The sequence below is a fragment of the Poecilia formosa genome, unplaced genomic scaffold (assembly GCF_000485575.1).
Source record: "Poecilia formosa unplaced genomic scaffold, Poecilia_formosa-5.1.2 Scaffold123, whole genome shotgun sequence".
Taxonomy (NCBI): domain Eukaryota; kingdom Metazoa; phylum Chordata; class Actinopteri; order Cyprinodontiformes; family Poeciliidae; genus Poecilia; species Poecilia formosa.
The window spans coordinates 346,112-360,742 of NW_006800062.1; the positions used below are offsets into that span (position 1 = coordinate 346,112).

Sequence of the window (14,631 nt, forward strand, 5' to 3'; positions counted from 1 at the left end):
AAATGTCAGGAATGGTTTACAAAAAGAACTAAAACAAAATACAAGAAATGGTGCCTCTTTAAACATTTTTCCTAAAAGCTCAGTGGTTATGGGAAAGTCAGAACATTTGATCGGAAGTTTACTGGTTAAAAGGTTTAAAAAAAAAAACATGCATTGAAAATGAAAAGAATATAGAATAGAAAAGAAATGGAAATTCAGGAAAAGTTAACTTATTAAAAAGTTTATTGAGTGATTAAGTTTTAGAGGTTTATTCTATGAAATTATTACACCGTATATTGATATATCTCCAGTGTTTTGCTGTTCGTTTTGATGAAACGGCTTACAGAAAATTTGTTTCTTCGAAAACTGTATCATTATAGAATTAAGGTAGAAATGTCATATTATGGTTTATGCTGTCACATAGCCTGGAGAAGGTTATTGATAAAGAAACTGTTCAGAATGCTTTATTCATGCATATGCTTGAGATCCAATGAGGAGAAGTGACCAGTACCTGCTATAATGGTGTCACTGTGCATGACTGAGCCAGAACCAACAATGCAGAAACTGAACGATGCAGGCAACCTGGGCTTCTTGAACACCTCAACAGAACCACAGGTTGATCACCTCCACACCACATGGGTGCAGTAATATGCAAAATGATACCTTATCAGTTAAGAGCGTCTCTTGTACTAAAATATAAGTATACATATATATTTAGTACATATATCAGCAGGCCCTGATTTCTGTTTACAATATATGAAAATTAAAAACTGTGTGAACAGAAATGTGCAATACCAGCAGAAATATTATTTAAAATGAGTAAAAACCACAAATGCCAGCAGGGATGTAAACATAGTTTGGGAAGAGTGATGGTTGTTTGAGGAAGGATCTCCTTTAACGCTCCTTTGTTCACTGAGGATGCAGCAGTCTGTCACTGAAGGAGCTCAGAGTTTCATGCATGGAGTAGGACACTTTGTCCAACACTGATGTCATCCACCACCTGCGTTGGGTCGAGGGGTGATAACGGCACAGAGCTGGCCTTCCTGTTGAGCCTTCCTGTTGAGCTGCTGCTCAAACATGTTACACCTAGCATCAGAGCAGCAAAGCTTGTGTAAACCTTGTTAAATGGTTCATATTTTGGTTTCTCAGCCAATGTTTGTGGCTCTGGTGGACCTGCTGTGTTCTATTGTTTGACATTCAACAACAACAAAAAAATCTTTTCACATTAAAATATTGAAATGACATTCTGTTCACTTTGTCAGCATTCAAATAAACAGCAGATATGGTCGATTGTTGCCTTTTGGCCTTGAAAGAAGTATTTGAAGAAAAAAGTAGTACTGTCTCATGTTTTCTATATGACAAAAACATGTAACCTAAAAAGAAATAAAAAATTCTATTCAATATATAAGTAAACCTTAATCAAAACGTAGTTCACACCATACCTCAAATCTAACCAGTAGTGTTCAGTGTAACTGAAAAACAATCTAAATGTTTTCTGAATTATGTTTATAGATAATTACCCAGATCAAGGCCAATGAGTTAGTTAGAAAAAGTTACTGTTTCCTTTTTGCAACAATTAAAAGCAAAAGTGAACATTTAACCAGGCTTTATGTATGCCTACGTCTGTAGATGGTGCATTTTTGATTCACATGTTTTTTCTTCATTTTATAAAGTTTGTCACTGTGTGTAGAGTACAGACTTCTTGTTACTCAAGTCAGAGTAGCAATACGTCATTATAATTTTACTCAAGAAAAGTAAAAAGTATAGTGTTATAAAAAATACTAAAGGTTTCTTTCAAAATGTCACTCAAGTAAGTGAAACAGTAAATGCAATTAGTTATTACCCACTGCTGTAATCATCATAAACAGAAATTAACAGTTAAAATATGTCAGTGTAGTAAATCTACATAATAAGTTTTTTTTTTCTCTCATTCAATTAATGAAACAAATTAAATTTCTAATTAACTGAGATGCATCTATATTAGAAGCAATGAAGAAAGCAGGTTAGGGAGGAGCGGGAGTGTAAGAAGACTTCATGTTTGATAAAACCTGTTTTTAAGTGACTGGCTGTGCAGAAATGGAGGCAGACTATGAGCTCACATCACCCTCTGTCTGCCGCCTCCTACTTCTGCTGTGTTGAATTGTGGGGAAGGACAAAAATGCACCTTTTAAATAGGAAGTCATCAATAAACATTTCAAATTAAATTTAGCCCATCTGATTTGCAGACATTTCGCTTACTTTTTTTAGTATTTGTACTTCTGTCATTTTTCGCCTCTATCATTGTCTTTGTGGTGAGATCTACACCTCGTGCATTTTTCGCTCTCTCTCTCTCTCTGACACAGATGTTTGCGTTCCACAAGTTGGGTGCAGGACTGTGAGAATAACTGCAGGCTTCTTCCTTCCTGCTCTGTTTAGTTGCCTTTCACTTCAGTTGTGAGAACACAACGCTAATCAGACAGAGAGGCACAACAGGAGATATGATGGGAGAGAAAAAGAAGAAGAAGCATTTTTAAACATCATAGCAGGACACCCCTGCTACAGGAAAGTAGATAAAGGCTGAAGGCGGGGAGAGTGCTTTTTTTTTGTTTTTTTACCTGCAGCCCGCAGTGTAACCCCTGACATGACTACACACAGGAGTTTGAAGTGTGCTTGTCCTCTGAGAAGTTTGAGATGGGCTGTGTGAGTTGGTGCAGTGCTTTTTGTGTTATGGATGAATGAAGGATTACACAACAGCTTAGAAAATGCTGAGATGGAAAAGGAGAAGAGAAAGTTCAAGCTGAGCCGCATGCTGTCCCTTTACCCGTTCAGAAAGAACAAGTCCCTGACCGGCAGCCCTGCTCACTGCAGCAGCTGCAGATCCACAGCTGCAGCAGGCGGCAGCGCTGCCACTGACCTCCCACCTGAACCCAGGAACGAGTGGACGGTAAAGTCATGACCTCTTCGTAAAGTTTTCATTTGGAGAAATTGGATTTAGTGTTTTTGCAGAGTTGCATACGTGTTTGCTGTTATCAGATCAGAAACGAGGTGAAACGCCTTGGTGTTCAACCCATTCTGGTTTCCTGTTGTCAAATACATTTCCAGGCTGCAGTGGTCGCTAGCTGTCAGATGTTTTCATCTTAAATACATGCTTGATAATTGATTGGTTAACCTGAAAAGGGTATTGATTTGTCTTTTTATACTTGAGATAATTGAAAATTATATAAAAAGTTTTAATCTTTTTAAAGCTGTTCCTAATTTAGCCAGAAAGCTTCATGTGATCTTCATAAAGTCATGCCAGGTGTAACCCTGTTAATTACTTTGTTCATTTCAACAGGAAATTCTTCCACTAATTACTAACCAGTATTAATATTAACGCTCCACTTCCATTTGCAGGCAATAATTAGGCTTGTTTTTTAATCTTGTGTTCAAAGCCTATAGTTGTATTTAACAAATGACGATATCATGAAAATGTTAGCAATGCAATTCAAATCTATTTTATAGACTCCTTACACACACGCACGCACACACACCTACACACACACACACACCCACACACAGTGATGCATTTTAAAGGTTTATTTCCGTTAGTTTTGGTGATTCTGACAATGAAAAATCAAGTGTCTCAAAAGATTCAAACTTTACATTAATATAAAGACAAAGATAAATTTAAACATAAAAATGGTCTTTTTCAGGAAAGAAAAAAAAACTTTGACTATGCACTATGCAGTTAATGCACTCAGTAATTGGTTGTGGCTCCTTTTGCATGAGTTACATCATCAGTGGGGCGTGGCATGTTTATTTTCCTGCTGGAAAACATCAGCCTCCCCATATTGCTCATCAGCTGAAGGAAACATGAAATGCTATAAAACACCTTGTTGGTCCAGAAACTTTGGCTTTGATAAAACTCTGATTCTGTTCCTTGTGAATCTCTCAAACTTTTGAATGGACTTTGTGTCACTGTCCTCTCCAGGCTACGGACTTTTCTACTGATTTTGCATCTTTTTCTGCCACGTTTTTTTCCTCTCACTTCGCTTCCCATTACTATGCCTGGACAAGGCCCTCTGAAAACACACCAACTTCTTGAAAATGTACTTTCTGTGGCTTATTCTACTTGTGTGAAGTCTTCTGGACAAGTGTCAGTTTGTGAAGTCCATAGCATAACATTTCAGTATTGTAAGTTGTTCATTTGCTCTTAGTAGTGAATATAAATTTGATATCTTAAATTGAATTGTTGAAATAAATAGTTTTAGAAGGTAAATTTCCTTTTTGTAGATCTGATGTAGATCTACCTAAAAGCGAAACGGTTTGCTTGCTGAGAAACAAAGTCAAAAACATGTTTTGCTTTTGATGCTCTGGTGACTTTCTGCTGGTGTTTAGTCAGCGGCCCTCCACCCTGTCAGACCTGCCTCCAAAAGTCTTTGATCGAGAGGTTGAAGCTGAGGTTAAGCAGCTTGTCAGAAAAACAAATGACACCTCAACTGTTCCCGTTTTGTAATCAGCTGTGTACTTCCATTTAGCATCGCAGCCACCATGCTTTCCAGAAAGACGGCATCAGAGTGATGAGAAGCTGCCGGGTGTAATCTGTCACACTGACACGCACGTTTCTGTTTAAATGCCGCTTCCTCTTTCTGAGGAGTGTTATTTTTGATGTAGTTCTACTTACACCAAGAGACAAACTTATGTGGAAACATCAACTCATCCCTCACATTTTTCTGCACATCGCTACAGTTTGGTTGAAATGCTGCTGCAGACTGGATTTTTTTTTATACTCTTGGGCTTTTCTCTCTTTAGGAAGATGGAGACATCAAGGAGATCAACATCACCCATGTGGTCAAAGAGGGCTCGGAGAAAGCTGACGCCTCTCAGTTTGAGCTGCTTAAGGTTTTGGGACAGGGATCCTTCGGCAAGGTAATGACTGCTTCCCCCTTTCTTAGCTTTAAATGTTAGAAGTAACATTTAACGTCTGACATCTTGGTGTTTTTAGGTGTTTCTTGTGCGAAAGGTGACCCCTCCAGATGCCAACCAGCTGTATGCCATGAAGGTCCTAAAGAAGGCAACTCTGAAAGGTACAGACATTTGCAAATGTGTCTATTTTAGAGTTTGATCATTCAGAGCTGTACTTTCCCAAGCTACGGGAAAAGGTTTCACATGGGTTCAGTGGAATGTCTTTTTTATTGTTGTTGTGGGTTTTTGCCACATTTTCTTGTAAGAGGTTATCTACTTTTCCTGTTAGTCAAAGCCAGCTACATACTAGTGACGGAGCAAAGACCACCACCGCCCCGCCCCGCCCACATAAACTTTCTGTGGGTTTTTCACAGGTGGTGTGGTCTCATCAGTTGTATAAACAACAGGCGAAGCAGATGGTTCTCACAGTCTCCAAAGAATGAAAAAAAAAAACTTGTTCTCGTGAATTTTACAAATTTCAGTAAATTTTCTTTCTGGGTAAAGGCAGAAATACTGATTAATAATAGTTGGAACTAAATATTTTTGAACTCTGAGATTAAATCAAACTAAATGTTTCCTGTTTTATGCCACTTTGGAATTCCCCCAAATAATTGCTAAAAACAAGAATAATGTGTTGGGGTTTTTTAGAAACAATTTGCTCATAATGTAAACACATTTATAATTCATAAGGTTAATCATACATAAATATAAATATGTGCAGTGTAGTTATCCAGAAAAAATAGATCTGAGAAAATACAATCAATTACACACATAAAAATCCAACAAGTTTTGAATTTGGTTAGGCAAAGAGTGGTGTGAAGCAAACAGTGAAACCTGGTGGTGAAGCTGCAGATTGGAGCTAAATGTTTCCATTCAAAAACACAGAGGAGCCTCTCTTCAGCCAGTGTTTGTATTTTTTAGAGGAACAGACCTTTGTGATATATTGAGCAACCATGATACAGCTGTAGCTGACTCGCACTTCAGTTGTGTTGAATTTCAGTATATATTAAATGCTTACATTGTGATGAACACAGTATTAGTTAAATGTCTTCTCTTTCAAATCGGTTTATTGATTATTAGTCTTTCAATTCCTACATCAAGTATTAAAACTATGAATAAATGCACTGAACTCCTCTTCCTTCCTTTCAGTTAGAGACCGTGTGAGGACCAAGATGGAGAGGGACATCCTAGCAGATGTCAACCACCCATTTGTTGTCAAGCTGCACTACGGTGAGCCAAACCAAAGTCACTGTAAATGTTGAACCTTGATGTTATAAAACTGATTATCATTTTTCTCTAGTCTGAAAAATATAGCTCTGTTTTATTGCTGACCTCTATTGGCGGTGCTTCAAGCGCTGAGTGATCATTCTTGCGCAGATGGAGTGTTAATCACAGAGTCACCTGTGACCTGTTCATGACTCTATGTAGCCATACGACACCCACGTTCAACCTTTGTTCTTCTCGCGGGCAGGTGTGTTGAGTGCAGGTGTGGTTGTACGAAGCTGGTAGCTTCTGAGTTTACCACTGTTGTCCTGTCTACTTGTTGCTAGTAGCCTCTTGAACGCGTATGGTCAGAGGCGCCGACTGACCCGACTCGGAGCTGCGGGTCAGTCTCGCCCTCCAGGGGCTGCGCAGACTTTGCTGACAACCGGCTGAAGCGTAGATTTTGCATCAAAATCTGTGACCCATAATTTTCTGTGACTGCAGAGGGCGATAGAGCGCAGGTACGTCTTGAAGATCAGCAAGAAGAAGAGTATTTACGTAAACTGTGTAAATACTGATACAGCTGGGATTGTAAACTTCACAGCTCCTTTATTATCATCGCACTGACAGGGAAAATATAATGTATAACTTCATATTTGGCTCTGTAAACTGTTAGACTGACCATCGCACTGAATGCCTGTGTGCTGTCATTAAAATATGTAAACCAACTATGGCTGTTTAATAAATCGTTAAATGATTAGGAAATGATTCTAAGTGTTCTCGTAGTTTTTTTTACACGATTTTTAATGTTTCTTCCACCTCTTCATTACAGTTTTATAACGATATTTAACCCTCAAATAACCAGGATGACACTGGTCACAGATTTTGATGGCCATAATAATCCGTGACCTTACTGTACAGGCCTGTAAATTATGTCAGAGTGTAAAACAACTATTTCTACCACCTCCTCACCACTATCTGAGTGTATTTATAAATATTTAACCCTCAAATAGCCAGGATCACACAGTATACACTGTGTGACCCCTGCTGGATACCTGAAGGTCCTGCTGGCGGTAGAGCCATGTGGGTCACCGGAAGGTCAAAGGTGACTTTTTGTTGTGATTAACACTCGACCTGCACATGCGCAATAAGGATCGTGCAATGCTTGAAGCACAGCCTCCGGTGGTCATCCGGGACTCATAGAACTGTAGCTGCAGCCGTAACTTTTGTTTATCTTCCACAAAATGGTTTCTTTTGTAGCATTCCAGACTGAAGGGAAGTTGTATTTGATCTTGGATTTCCTCCGAGGCGGAGATCTTTTCACCAGACTCTCTAAAGAGGTGAGAGAAACTTGAGAATTATTTCTAAAGGGGATTTTATTCAATCATGAGTTATTTATCGAATCCAGCTGATAAGTTTTGAGCATTTCCTTTTACTGTTTCTCTCTTGTGACATTCTTCCTGTCTCATGCCTGCCAGGTGATGTTCACAGAAGAGGATGTGAAGTTTTATCTAGCAGAGCTTGCTTTAGGCCTGGACCACCTTCACAGCCTAGGCATCATTTACAGAGACCTCAAACCTGAAAAGTAAGTGCAACATCTGAAAAAAGCAGAAACTCTCTGCAAAACATCCACACTAATAAAAATGTCATTCACTTTTATAATAGTCATACTTTTCTAGAAAATTGAAGTATATAAACATTGATGCAGCTTTGAATTTTTGGTATTTTTGTCAAACCAGAACTAATCTTATTACTTTCTGAGGTTTTTTATTCCTTTCAACTTTGTAATTTGATGCATCTGGACACCCAGGAGAAATTATGTAACTTTTGGAGAGATCCTAATACAATCTTAATGATTTACAGACAATTGAGTGGCTAACAATCATTGTTTGTAGACTGCAGCTCTTTTTATCCAGTTTCAGGGACTTCCCACACAGAATGTGGGAAACGGATGGATGGAAAATTATAATAAGACGCATTTGTCTTAAATTTTTAAGTGATTACATCACAACAGAAGATTAACAATAAAAAGCGCCAGAGATGCAGTTCTTCTCACAAATAGTGGTTATGCAAATGTTGTGCAATATCTTAATAGCATCCTGTGAAATAGAAGCATGTGACCATCTCTTTTTAGCAGTGAGATCCTAAGAAGACTCTCATTCTTTCAAACATTACAGAACTCCTTTCAGACATAATGGACTCTTTCCTCTTTTATCAGACTCTTCACTTTAATTTTAATCACACTTAAATTAATTACATAGAGCTATTTTCTTAATCTTATTTGTATTTTGCTTGTGTTTATTCTGCTGTAATGGCTAAATTCCCCTCTATGGGGTTGGTAAAGGTACAGTTGAGCTTGCATTCCTATTTGAGACTAAATTATTCTCAGTCCTGTCTAATAAGTAAGCATGGTGCTGCTTTAATATTTTCTGTGACTTAACTTTGCCCAGCAGCCTATTGAATATTTATGCAGCCAGCTCCTCTGATCTTTGAAGGAAACTAAGAATTATTGATTAAAAATGTCCCTCAGTGAACACATCCCTGTTATCTGGCACATTTATGCATGTGTGTGAACTAATATGTTGCCATGTTTTTCTCTCCTACATTATTGGTCCACATTGACATAAACCCACATACATGATCTGAGACCTGGCATAGGATTTGTGCATATCATTACACTCACCACCCAACTCAGAAATCCCAGATGAAGAGTAGAAATGTCACTAAACATTTTTCTACGTTATTAATATTTGATAAATCAGGGCCTGTCTGTATATAACGGTCCAAAACCAATTATTATCAAGCTGTTTAGTTGTGTGTTTCTTGTTCCCTTGGAGTCGTTTTCTTCTCAGTTTTTGAATGTCTCATTTTGATTATGGATCCTGTGTGTGTTTCTCTTAGTATCCTCCTGGATGAGGAAGGACATATCAAACTCACAGGTGAGTCTCCTGTCTGCTTCTTCACCTTTCAGTATTTAATTAATGCACACTGACCTTCAGCAGTCACAGCACAGTGATGAACTTATCAGCATGCAGGTCCCATTGTTAATTATTACACTTTATCTTATCGTCAAAGAAGTGATATACATGGACATATCTTTGAGTAGGCCAACATATCTTTAAACTTTTTTTATGTTTGGAACAATGCATTTGAATCTAAATTAAAACTGTCAGAAATGTTTATACATTTCCCTTTTTGACTTGAATTATTGAAACTTTCTGAAGATATGAAGATGTTAATCAGCTACATTTTGCATCATGTTAATGTTTTAAAAATTGTTTTGTGTTTACTCCAGATTTCGGCTTGTGCAAAGAAGCCATCGATCATGAGAAGAAGGCTTACTCGTTCTGTGGTACTGTCGAGTACATGGCGCCAGAGGTTGTCAACAGGCAGGGCCACATCCACAGCGCTGACTGGTGGTCGTTTGGGGTACTGATGGTGAGGAGACTGAAAGAAAAGAATGTTCTTGGGGTTATTAAAAATCTGTTTAAGTTTTTTTTTTCCTAAATGTTTCATCATGTATGCTGACTGAAAGTTTCTTCTGCTAGTTTGAGATGCTGACAGGATCTCTGCCGTTTCAAGGGAAGGACCGCAAAGAAACGATGAGTCTGATCCTGAAGTGAGTAAAATCAGTTGACAGGAATACTTGTGCACTAGTTCCTGTTGTCACATACTGTCAGTCCCCCCCAGGGTGCAATAATTAAAGCTGTTCCGTATGTTTCTCTCCTGCAGGGCACGCCTAGGAATGCCTCAGTTCCTAAGTGCTGAAGCCCAGTCTCTGCTCAGGGCTTTGTTCAAGAGAAACCCTGCCAACAGACTGGGTTAGTTGATCAAGAACATGGTTTTCACCAAAGGCATAATTTCTGACACAGTTTGAGAAAAGGGTTATTTAGATCTGTATTTGCAGTCGCTTGATGCTGCGAAAATGTTCCGTTGTGCTTTTAGGCTCGGGCGCCGACGGTGCAGAGGAGATAAAGCGACACGGCTTCTTCTCCACTATAGACTGGAATGTGAGTGTTTGTGCTCCTGAGGACATTTAAATTGCACATAGATTTCTAAAAATGGTTCTCGAATCATCAGAGGTAACAAAAAATATCAATTCTCCTCAGAAACTCTTCCGAAGGGAAGTAAAGCCTCCGTTCAGGCCAGCTGTTGCCCGCCCAGACGACACTTTCTACTTCGACTCAGAGTTCACTTCCCGCACACCCAAAGGTCAGAACGCAGCTACAGCGTGATGCAGCAGCCAGTACAGTCGTACGTTTTATTTGATGGATTTCATATCATGTTCCAGACTCTCCTGGTGTGCCGCCCAGTGCTGGAGCTCATCAGCTGTTCAGAGGCTTCAGCTTTGTTGCGTCCACTATGTTGGAGGAGGAAGGCTCAGCACAGCCGCCGCAGCCGCCGCCACACCCAGTGGTCCAGGTCAGCTGTCAGCAGTACAAGCACATGTTTTTATTCCACATTGTGTAACATTGTGAGAGAAATCATAAGAACGAGTGAAAAGCTACAGTGAATATTTTGTCTAAATGTAGATTCCTTCATGCCAACATGCCTGCAGAACCGTTCTGCCCCAGATAGAGATGACAGAAATAAACGTCTTTATATTTTACCTGAACTGAATCCCAACTTCTGCAACTGAAACGATGATGAAACAAAATGACAAATAATCTAAACATGGCTGCTTAGATGTTACCAGCCTTAAAAGTTAATTCATCTTTGTCTCTTACTTAAACACTGATGAAGACAACAAGTTTAAAGCAAATGAAATAATTTACACAATATTTTGTGTAATTGCTCCCAGCATTTAGAAGAGGACTAATTTTTATTTAATCTTTTCCAGGAGTGCTTAACTATGGGAAAAAAATTACATGAAACTATTTATGTTTTTAGTGCTGTTATGCACCAATAAATGACAAAAAACTCTAAAATCTCTTTGTTCTAAAACTCTAATTTGCTTTAACTGACATTTTTGCTGCAATAATTGAAAAATAGTTGCGTAAATGTGTATGGACAAGGTAGATTTTCTGAAATGAGCTTACTGACGAGAAGTCGGCAAACAAATTAACATAACTTCTCCTTTATTCTGTGTTGAAACCAAGCTTAAAATATAGTCAGTTGCAAAATTTCCCCTCCGTGGGACAATCATTTTATGTATGAATAGAAATTAGTCCCAGTCCTCTGTTTTTAAGTAATGAATTATTGTGACATTAAAGGAAAATTATTCTTTTAACTATACATAGTTGTTTAATTCCTCTGCTGCAAACCTATTGTATACATTTCCAAAATATTAGTTTAACAATTACTGTAGTTTTAGTATTTTAAAACCAATATTTAAGACCCTTGGATGCAGAAATGATAATTTCTAATAATAATAAACAGCAGTCAGTGGGTTCAGAGCAGCAGCTGGAGTAGCTACCAAAAAAAAAACAAAAAAACCTCTTCCTCAGATCCGTCAACGTCCTCCGCCCTCGTCAGCTCTGTCAGCCTGTCACTCCTCCGCTACTCTTCAAGCTTCATCTCTCTCTGCAGCAGCTGCACGGGAAAAACCTTCTGTTCAGCGACGGGTACGTCCTCAAGGAGGACATCGGCATGGGCTCCTTCTCCGTCTGCAAGCGCTGCATCCACAAAGCCACCAACACCGAGTATGCTGTCAAGGTATGAATAGATTCAGGAAAAAAAGGAACAACCTGTCATTTAACGGCTGAGGAAGCACATCAAAACCAGACTGAAGTAGAAGAATGCGATCCAAATGTTTTTCCGTTTGTTTAAAAGATGAATCTTATTCTATAAACTTTTACTTCAGGTGATTGACAAGACCAGCACAGATCCGTCGGAGGAAATAGAGATCCTGCTTCGATATGGACAGCACCCCAACATCATAACGCTGAAGGATGTGGGTCTAAATCAACACCCGACGCTCTTACTTCCTTTTAAAAGTGGAGGTCTTGTCAGTGTGTGAAAGCCTTGTTTTTGTTTCAGGTGTATGACAACGGGAAGCAGGTCTTCATGGTGACGGAGCTGATGCGCGGCGGAGAGCTGCTGGATCGGATTCTGAAGCAGAAGTTTTTCTCAGAGCGGGAGGCCAGCGCCGTGCTTCACACCATCACAAAGACGGTGGAGTACCTCCACTCCCAGGGGGTGAGCCTGGCCTTTTCATCCAGTCACACCGAGTCAGGGTTCAAATTCAACCAAAAGACGTAATCAGTCTAAAAAACAGCTGTTGAGTAAATGCACGATAAGGTAATTTAAGTCCAAAACTCATTTCAGAGGATTTTATTCATCTCCTAATTAGGACTGTTAACATGTGAACGCACTCGATTAATCTAAGAAGACGAACATGTTAATATTACTTAATGCAGATTCTTTAACTCTCAAATGGAGTTTGATTCTCCATCCTTTCAAGGCTGCGGTAATTTTTCTACCAAACTTTTTCCTTTCACTCAGTTTTCTATTAAGTGCTTGGATCTAGTTCTCATGTTACCTTGTTCAGCTCACCCACTTCACCATGGAGGCTCTCAGTAACTGTCAGCTCTCGTGTTGGTCGTAACATTTATGCTGAAATTTCTATTTTGTAAACTTTGAATTTACAGAGAAAATTAGCATTGGGTTTTCATTACATGTGAGCCTTAATCAGAAATGAACAGACATGTGCTTAGAATGTGTAATAAATCTATACATCAGGTTTTATTTTTATCTAAATCACTTCAATAAATTATCGATTTGAGGACACTATTCTGTTGAGTTGACCTCTGTAACTTGCCTTCTGGATCCTCTTTTTTTTTTCTCCACTCCTGCGTCCTCTTGTTTTCCAGGTTGTGCACAGAGACCTGAAGCCCAGCAACATCCTCTACGTTGATGAATCAGGAAATCCCGAGTCCATCAGGATCTGCGACTTTGGCTTTGCGAAGCAGCTGCGCGCCAACAACGGCCTGCTGATGACCCCGTGCTACACTGCTAACTTTGTAGCTCCTGAAGTGAGCGGATCACATGTTCAGGATGATACTCTTTAAATGCCATTTATCTAAATTGTAATGCGCGATGATGTGGGCTTCCAGGTGTTGAAGCGTCAAGGCTACGATGAAGGATGTGACATCTGGAGTCTGGGAGTCTTACTGTACACCATGCTGGCTGGGTGAGTTCTCATTGTCTGTCTTTTTCTCTCCTTTCGCTGCTCTTTTTACTCACTCTGCCTTTTTTCTTACTTCCACCAGCTTCACTCCGTTTGCCAACGGGCCGGAGGACACGCCTAACGAGATCCTGAGCAGGATAGGAAGTGGTCACTTCAGCCTGGCTGGAGGGAACTGGGACACTGTGTCTGATGCTGCCAAGGTAGAGCTCACACCTCAAACATTTAGTCACATATTTCAGGTGCTGTGGCGCCCGTTCTCATTCTGTTTGGACCCGTCCAGGACCTTGTGTCCAAGATGCTCCATGTGGACCCGCACCAGAGACTGACTGCTAAGCAGGTCCTCAGACACCCCTGGATCGTCCAGAGGGACAAGCTACCCAACAGCCAGCTCCCTCACCAGGACCCCAAACTGGTCAAGGTAACAACTCAGGGCTTTGCCTACATTTAAAGTTCCACAACAATTCAGTTCAGTTTATTCATGTAGCACCAATTCACAGCAAAATGTCGCCTCAAGGCTCTTTGATACAAAAATAATTTCTATTCAATCATGCATGCCCTCCAATTGAATTGGGTAACAACTAGTTACATTTACTCAGTTACATTTATTTGAGCAATGTTTTGGAAAAAAAATATTCTCAATTAGTAATTCAGTAGATTTAGATCTGATTCCCACATTTCGAACAGTCGTAACCTCTCCACTGTTCTCAGGGTGCGATGTTGGCCACCTACTCCGCCCTGAAGAACTCCCAGCCCACTCCGGAGCTCAAACCCATCGAGAGTTCCTTCCTCGCCCAGCGGCGCGTCAAGAAGCTGCCCTCCACCTCCCTGTAGCGACTTAAAAAGAAACAAAAAATAAATAAATAAAAAGCCAGCCATCCCGCTCAATGGAGCCTGATCTTCAAAACCAACTTCAAAAGGCTCCAAACCAGCCCAGTCAGCTTGCTCTGGGACGTAGCGTCCAGCCGCCAAAAGCCAGCCAAGGAACACCGACTGTGGTCCTGCCCTCGTCTCGTGACATCACGTTCTCCTGCTCTCGCTGTCGTCCTCCGTGTGTGTGGGCTCGTTGGCTGCTGGGAGCCCGTGGATTCGGAGCGGTAAAAGATCTGGATGGTGAATGAGAGCGATGAGGACGCGTGGGGGTGGGTGTTTAACAGCGGGGGGCGGGGCGTTTTGGGAATGACGCGTTTGCATGACCAGCGACGGAGCGGATGCAGCCGATGAAAGTTTTCTCTCCTGATCATTGCTGTAATTAGTTCCTGCTGCACGCTTGTCTGTCGGCCTGTTCAGTTGTCTGCTCTTCTTCTTTTGAAGCTTTATATTCCTCGTTGTGCTGCCAAATCGATGTGCCGACAGCACAGAGCCACAGTATTGTCCAACTGCTGTAAAACGTTTTTTTT

The 14,631-nt window shown here is 40.2% G+C and overlaps 1 protein-coding gene across 3 annotated transcripts in view; it reads left to right on the plus strand.

The window, feature by feature from the left end:
* The window catches only part of rps6ka1 (ribosomal protein S6 kinase a, polypeptide 1), a 52,620-nt gene extending 38,400 nt beyond the window's left edge, over nt 1-14,220 (plus strand). For 2 of the 3 annotated variants that reach the window (XM_007561104.2, XM_007561105.2), the window contains exons 3-22: nt 4,750-4,866; nt 4,943-5,024; nt 6,052-6,132; nt 7,366-7,445; nt 7,584-7,690; nt 9,007-9,044; nt 9,401-9,543; nt 9,654-9,724; nt 9,838-9,926; nt 10,051-10,115; nt 10,215-10,317; nt 10,397-10,527; nt 11,635-11,760; nt 11,909-11,998; nt 12,085-12,243; nt 12,918-13,079; nt 13,161-13,237; nt 13,317-13,434; nt 13,515-13,652; nt 13,943-14,220. In XM_007561104.2, coding sequence (XP_007561166.1) covers nt 4,750-4,866; nt 4,943-5,024; nt 6,052-6,132; nt 7,366-7,445; nt 7,584-7,690; nt 9,007-9,044; nt 9,401-9,543; nt 9,654-9,724; nt 9,838-9,926; nt 10,051-10,115; nt 10,215-10,317; nt 10,397-10,527; nt 11,635-11,760; nt 11,909-11,998; nt 12,085-12,243; nt 12,918-13,079; nt 13,161-13,237; nt 13,317-13,434; nt 13,515-13,652; nt 13,943-14,065 — 2,100 coding nt within the window. In that variant the 3' untranslated portion in view covers nt 14,066-14,220. Of the gene's footprint in view, nt 1-2,415; nt 2,903-4,749; nt 4,867-4,942; nt 5,025-6,051; nt 6,133-7,365; nt 7,446-7,583; nt 7,691-9,006; nt 9,045-9,400; nt 9,544-9,653; nt 9,725-9,837; nt 9,927-10,050; nt 10,116-10,214; nt 10,318-10,396; nt 10,528-11,634; nt 11,761-11,908; nt 11,999-12,084; nt 12,244-12,917; nt 13,080-13,160; nt 13,238-13,316; nt 13,435-13,514; nt 13,653-13,942 lie in introns of those variants that run through there. The other variant, XM_007561103.2, reaches the window with a different exon arrangement.
* The last annotated feature ends 411 nt before the right edge of the window (nt 14,221-14,631 follow it).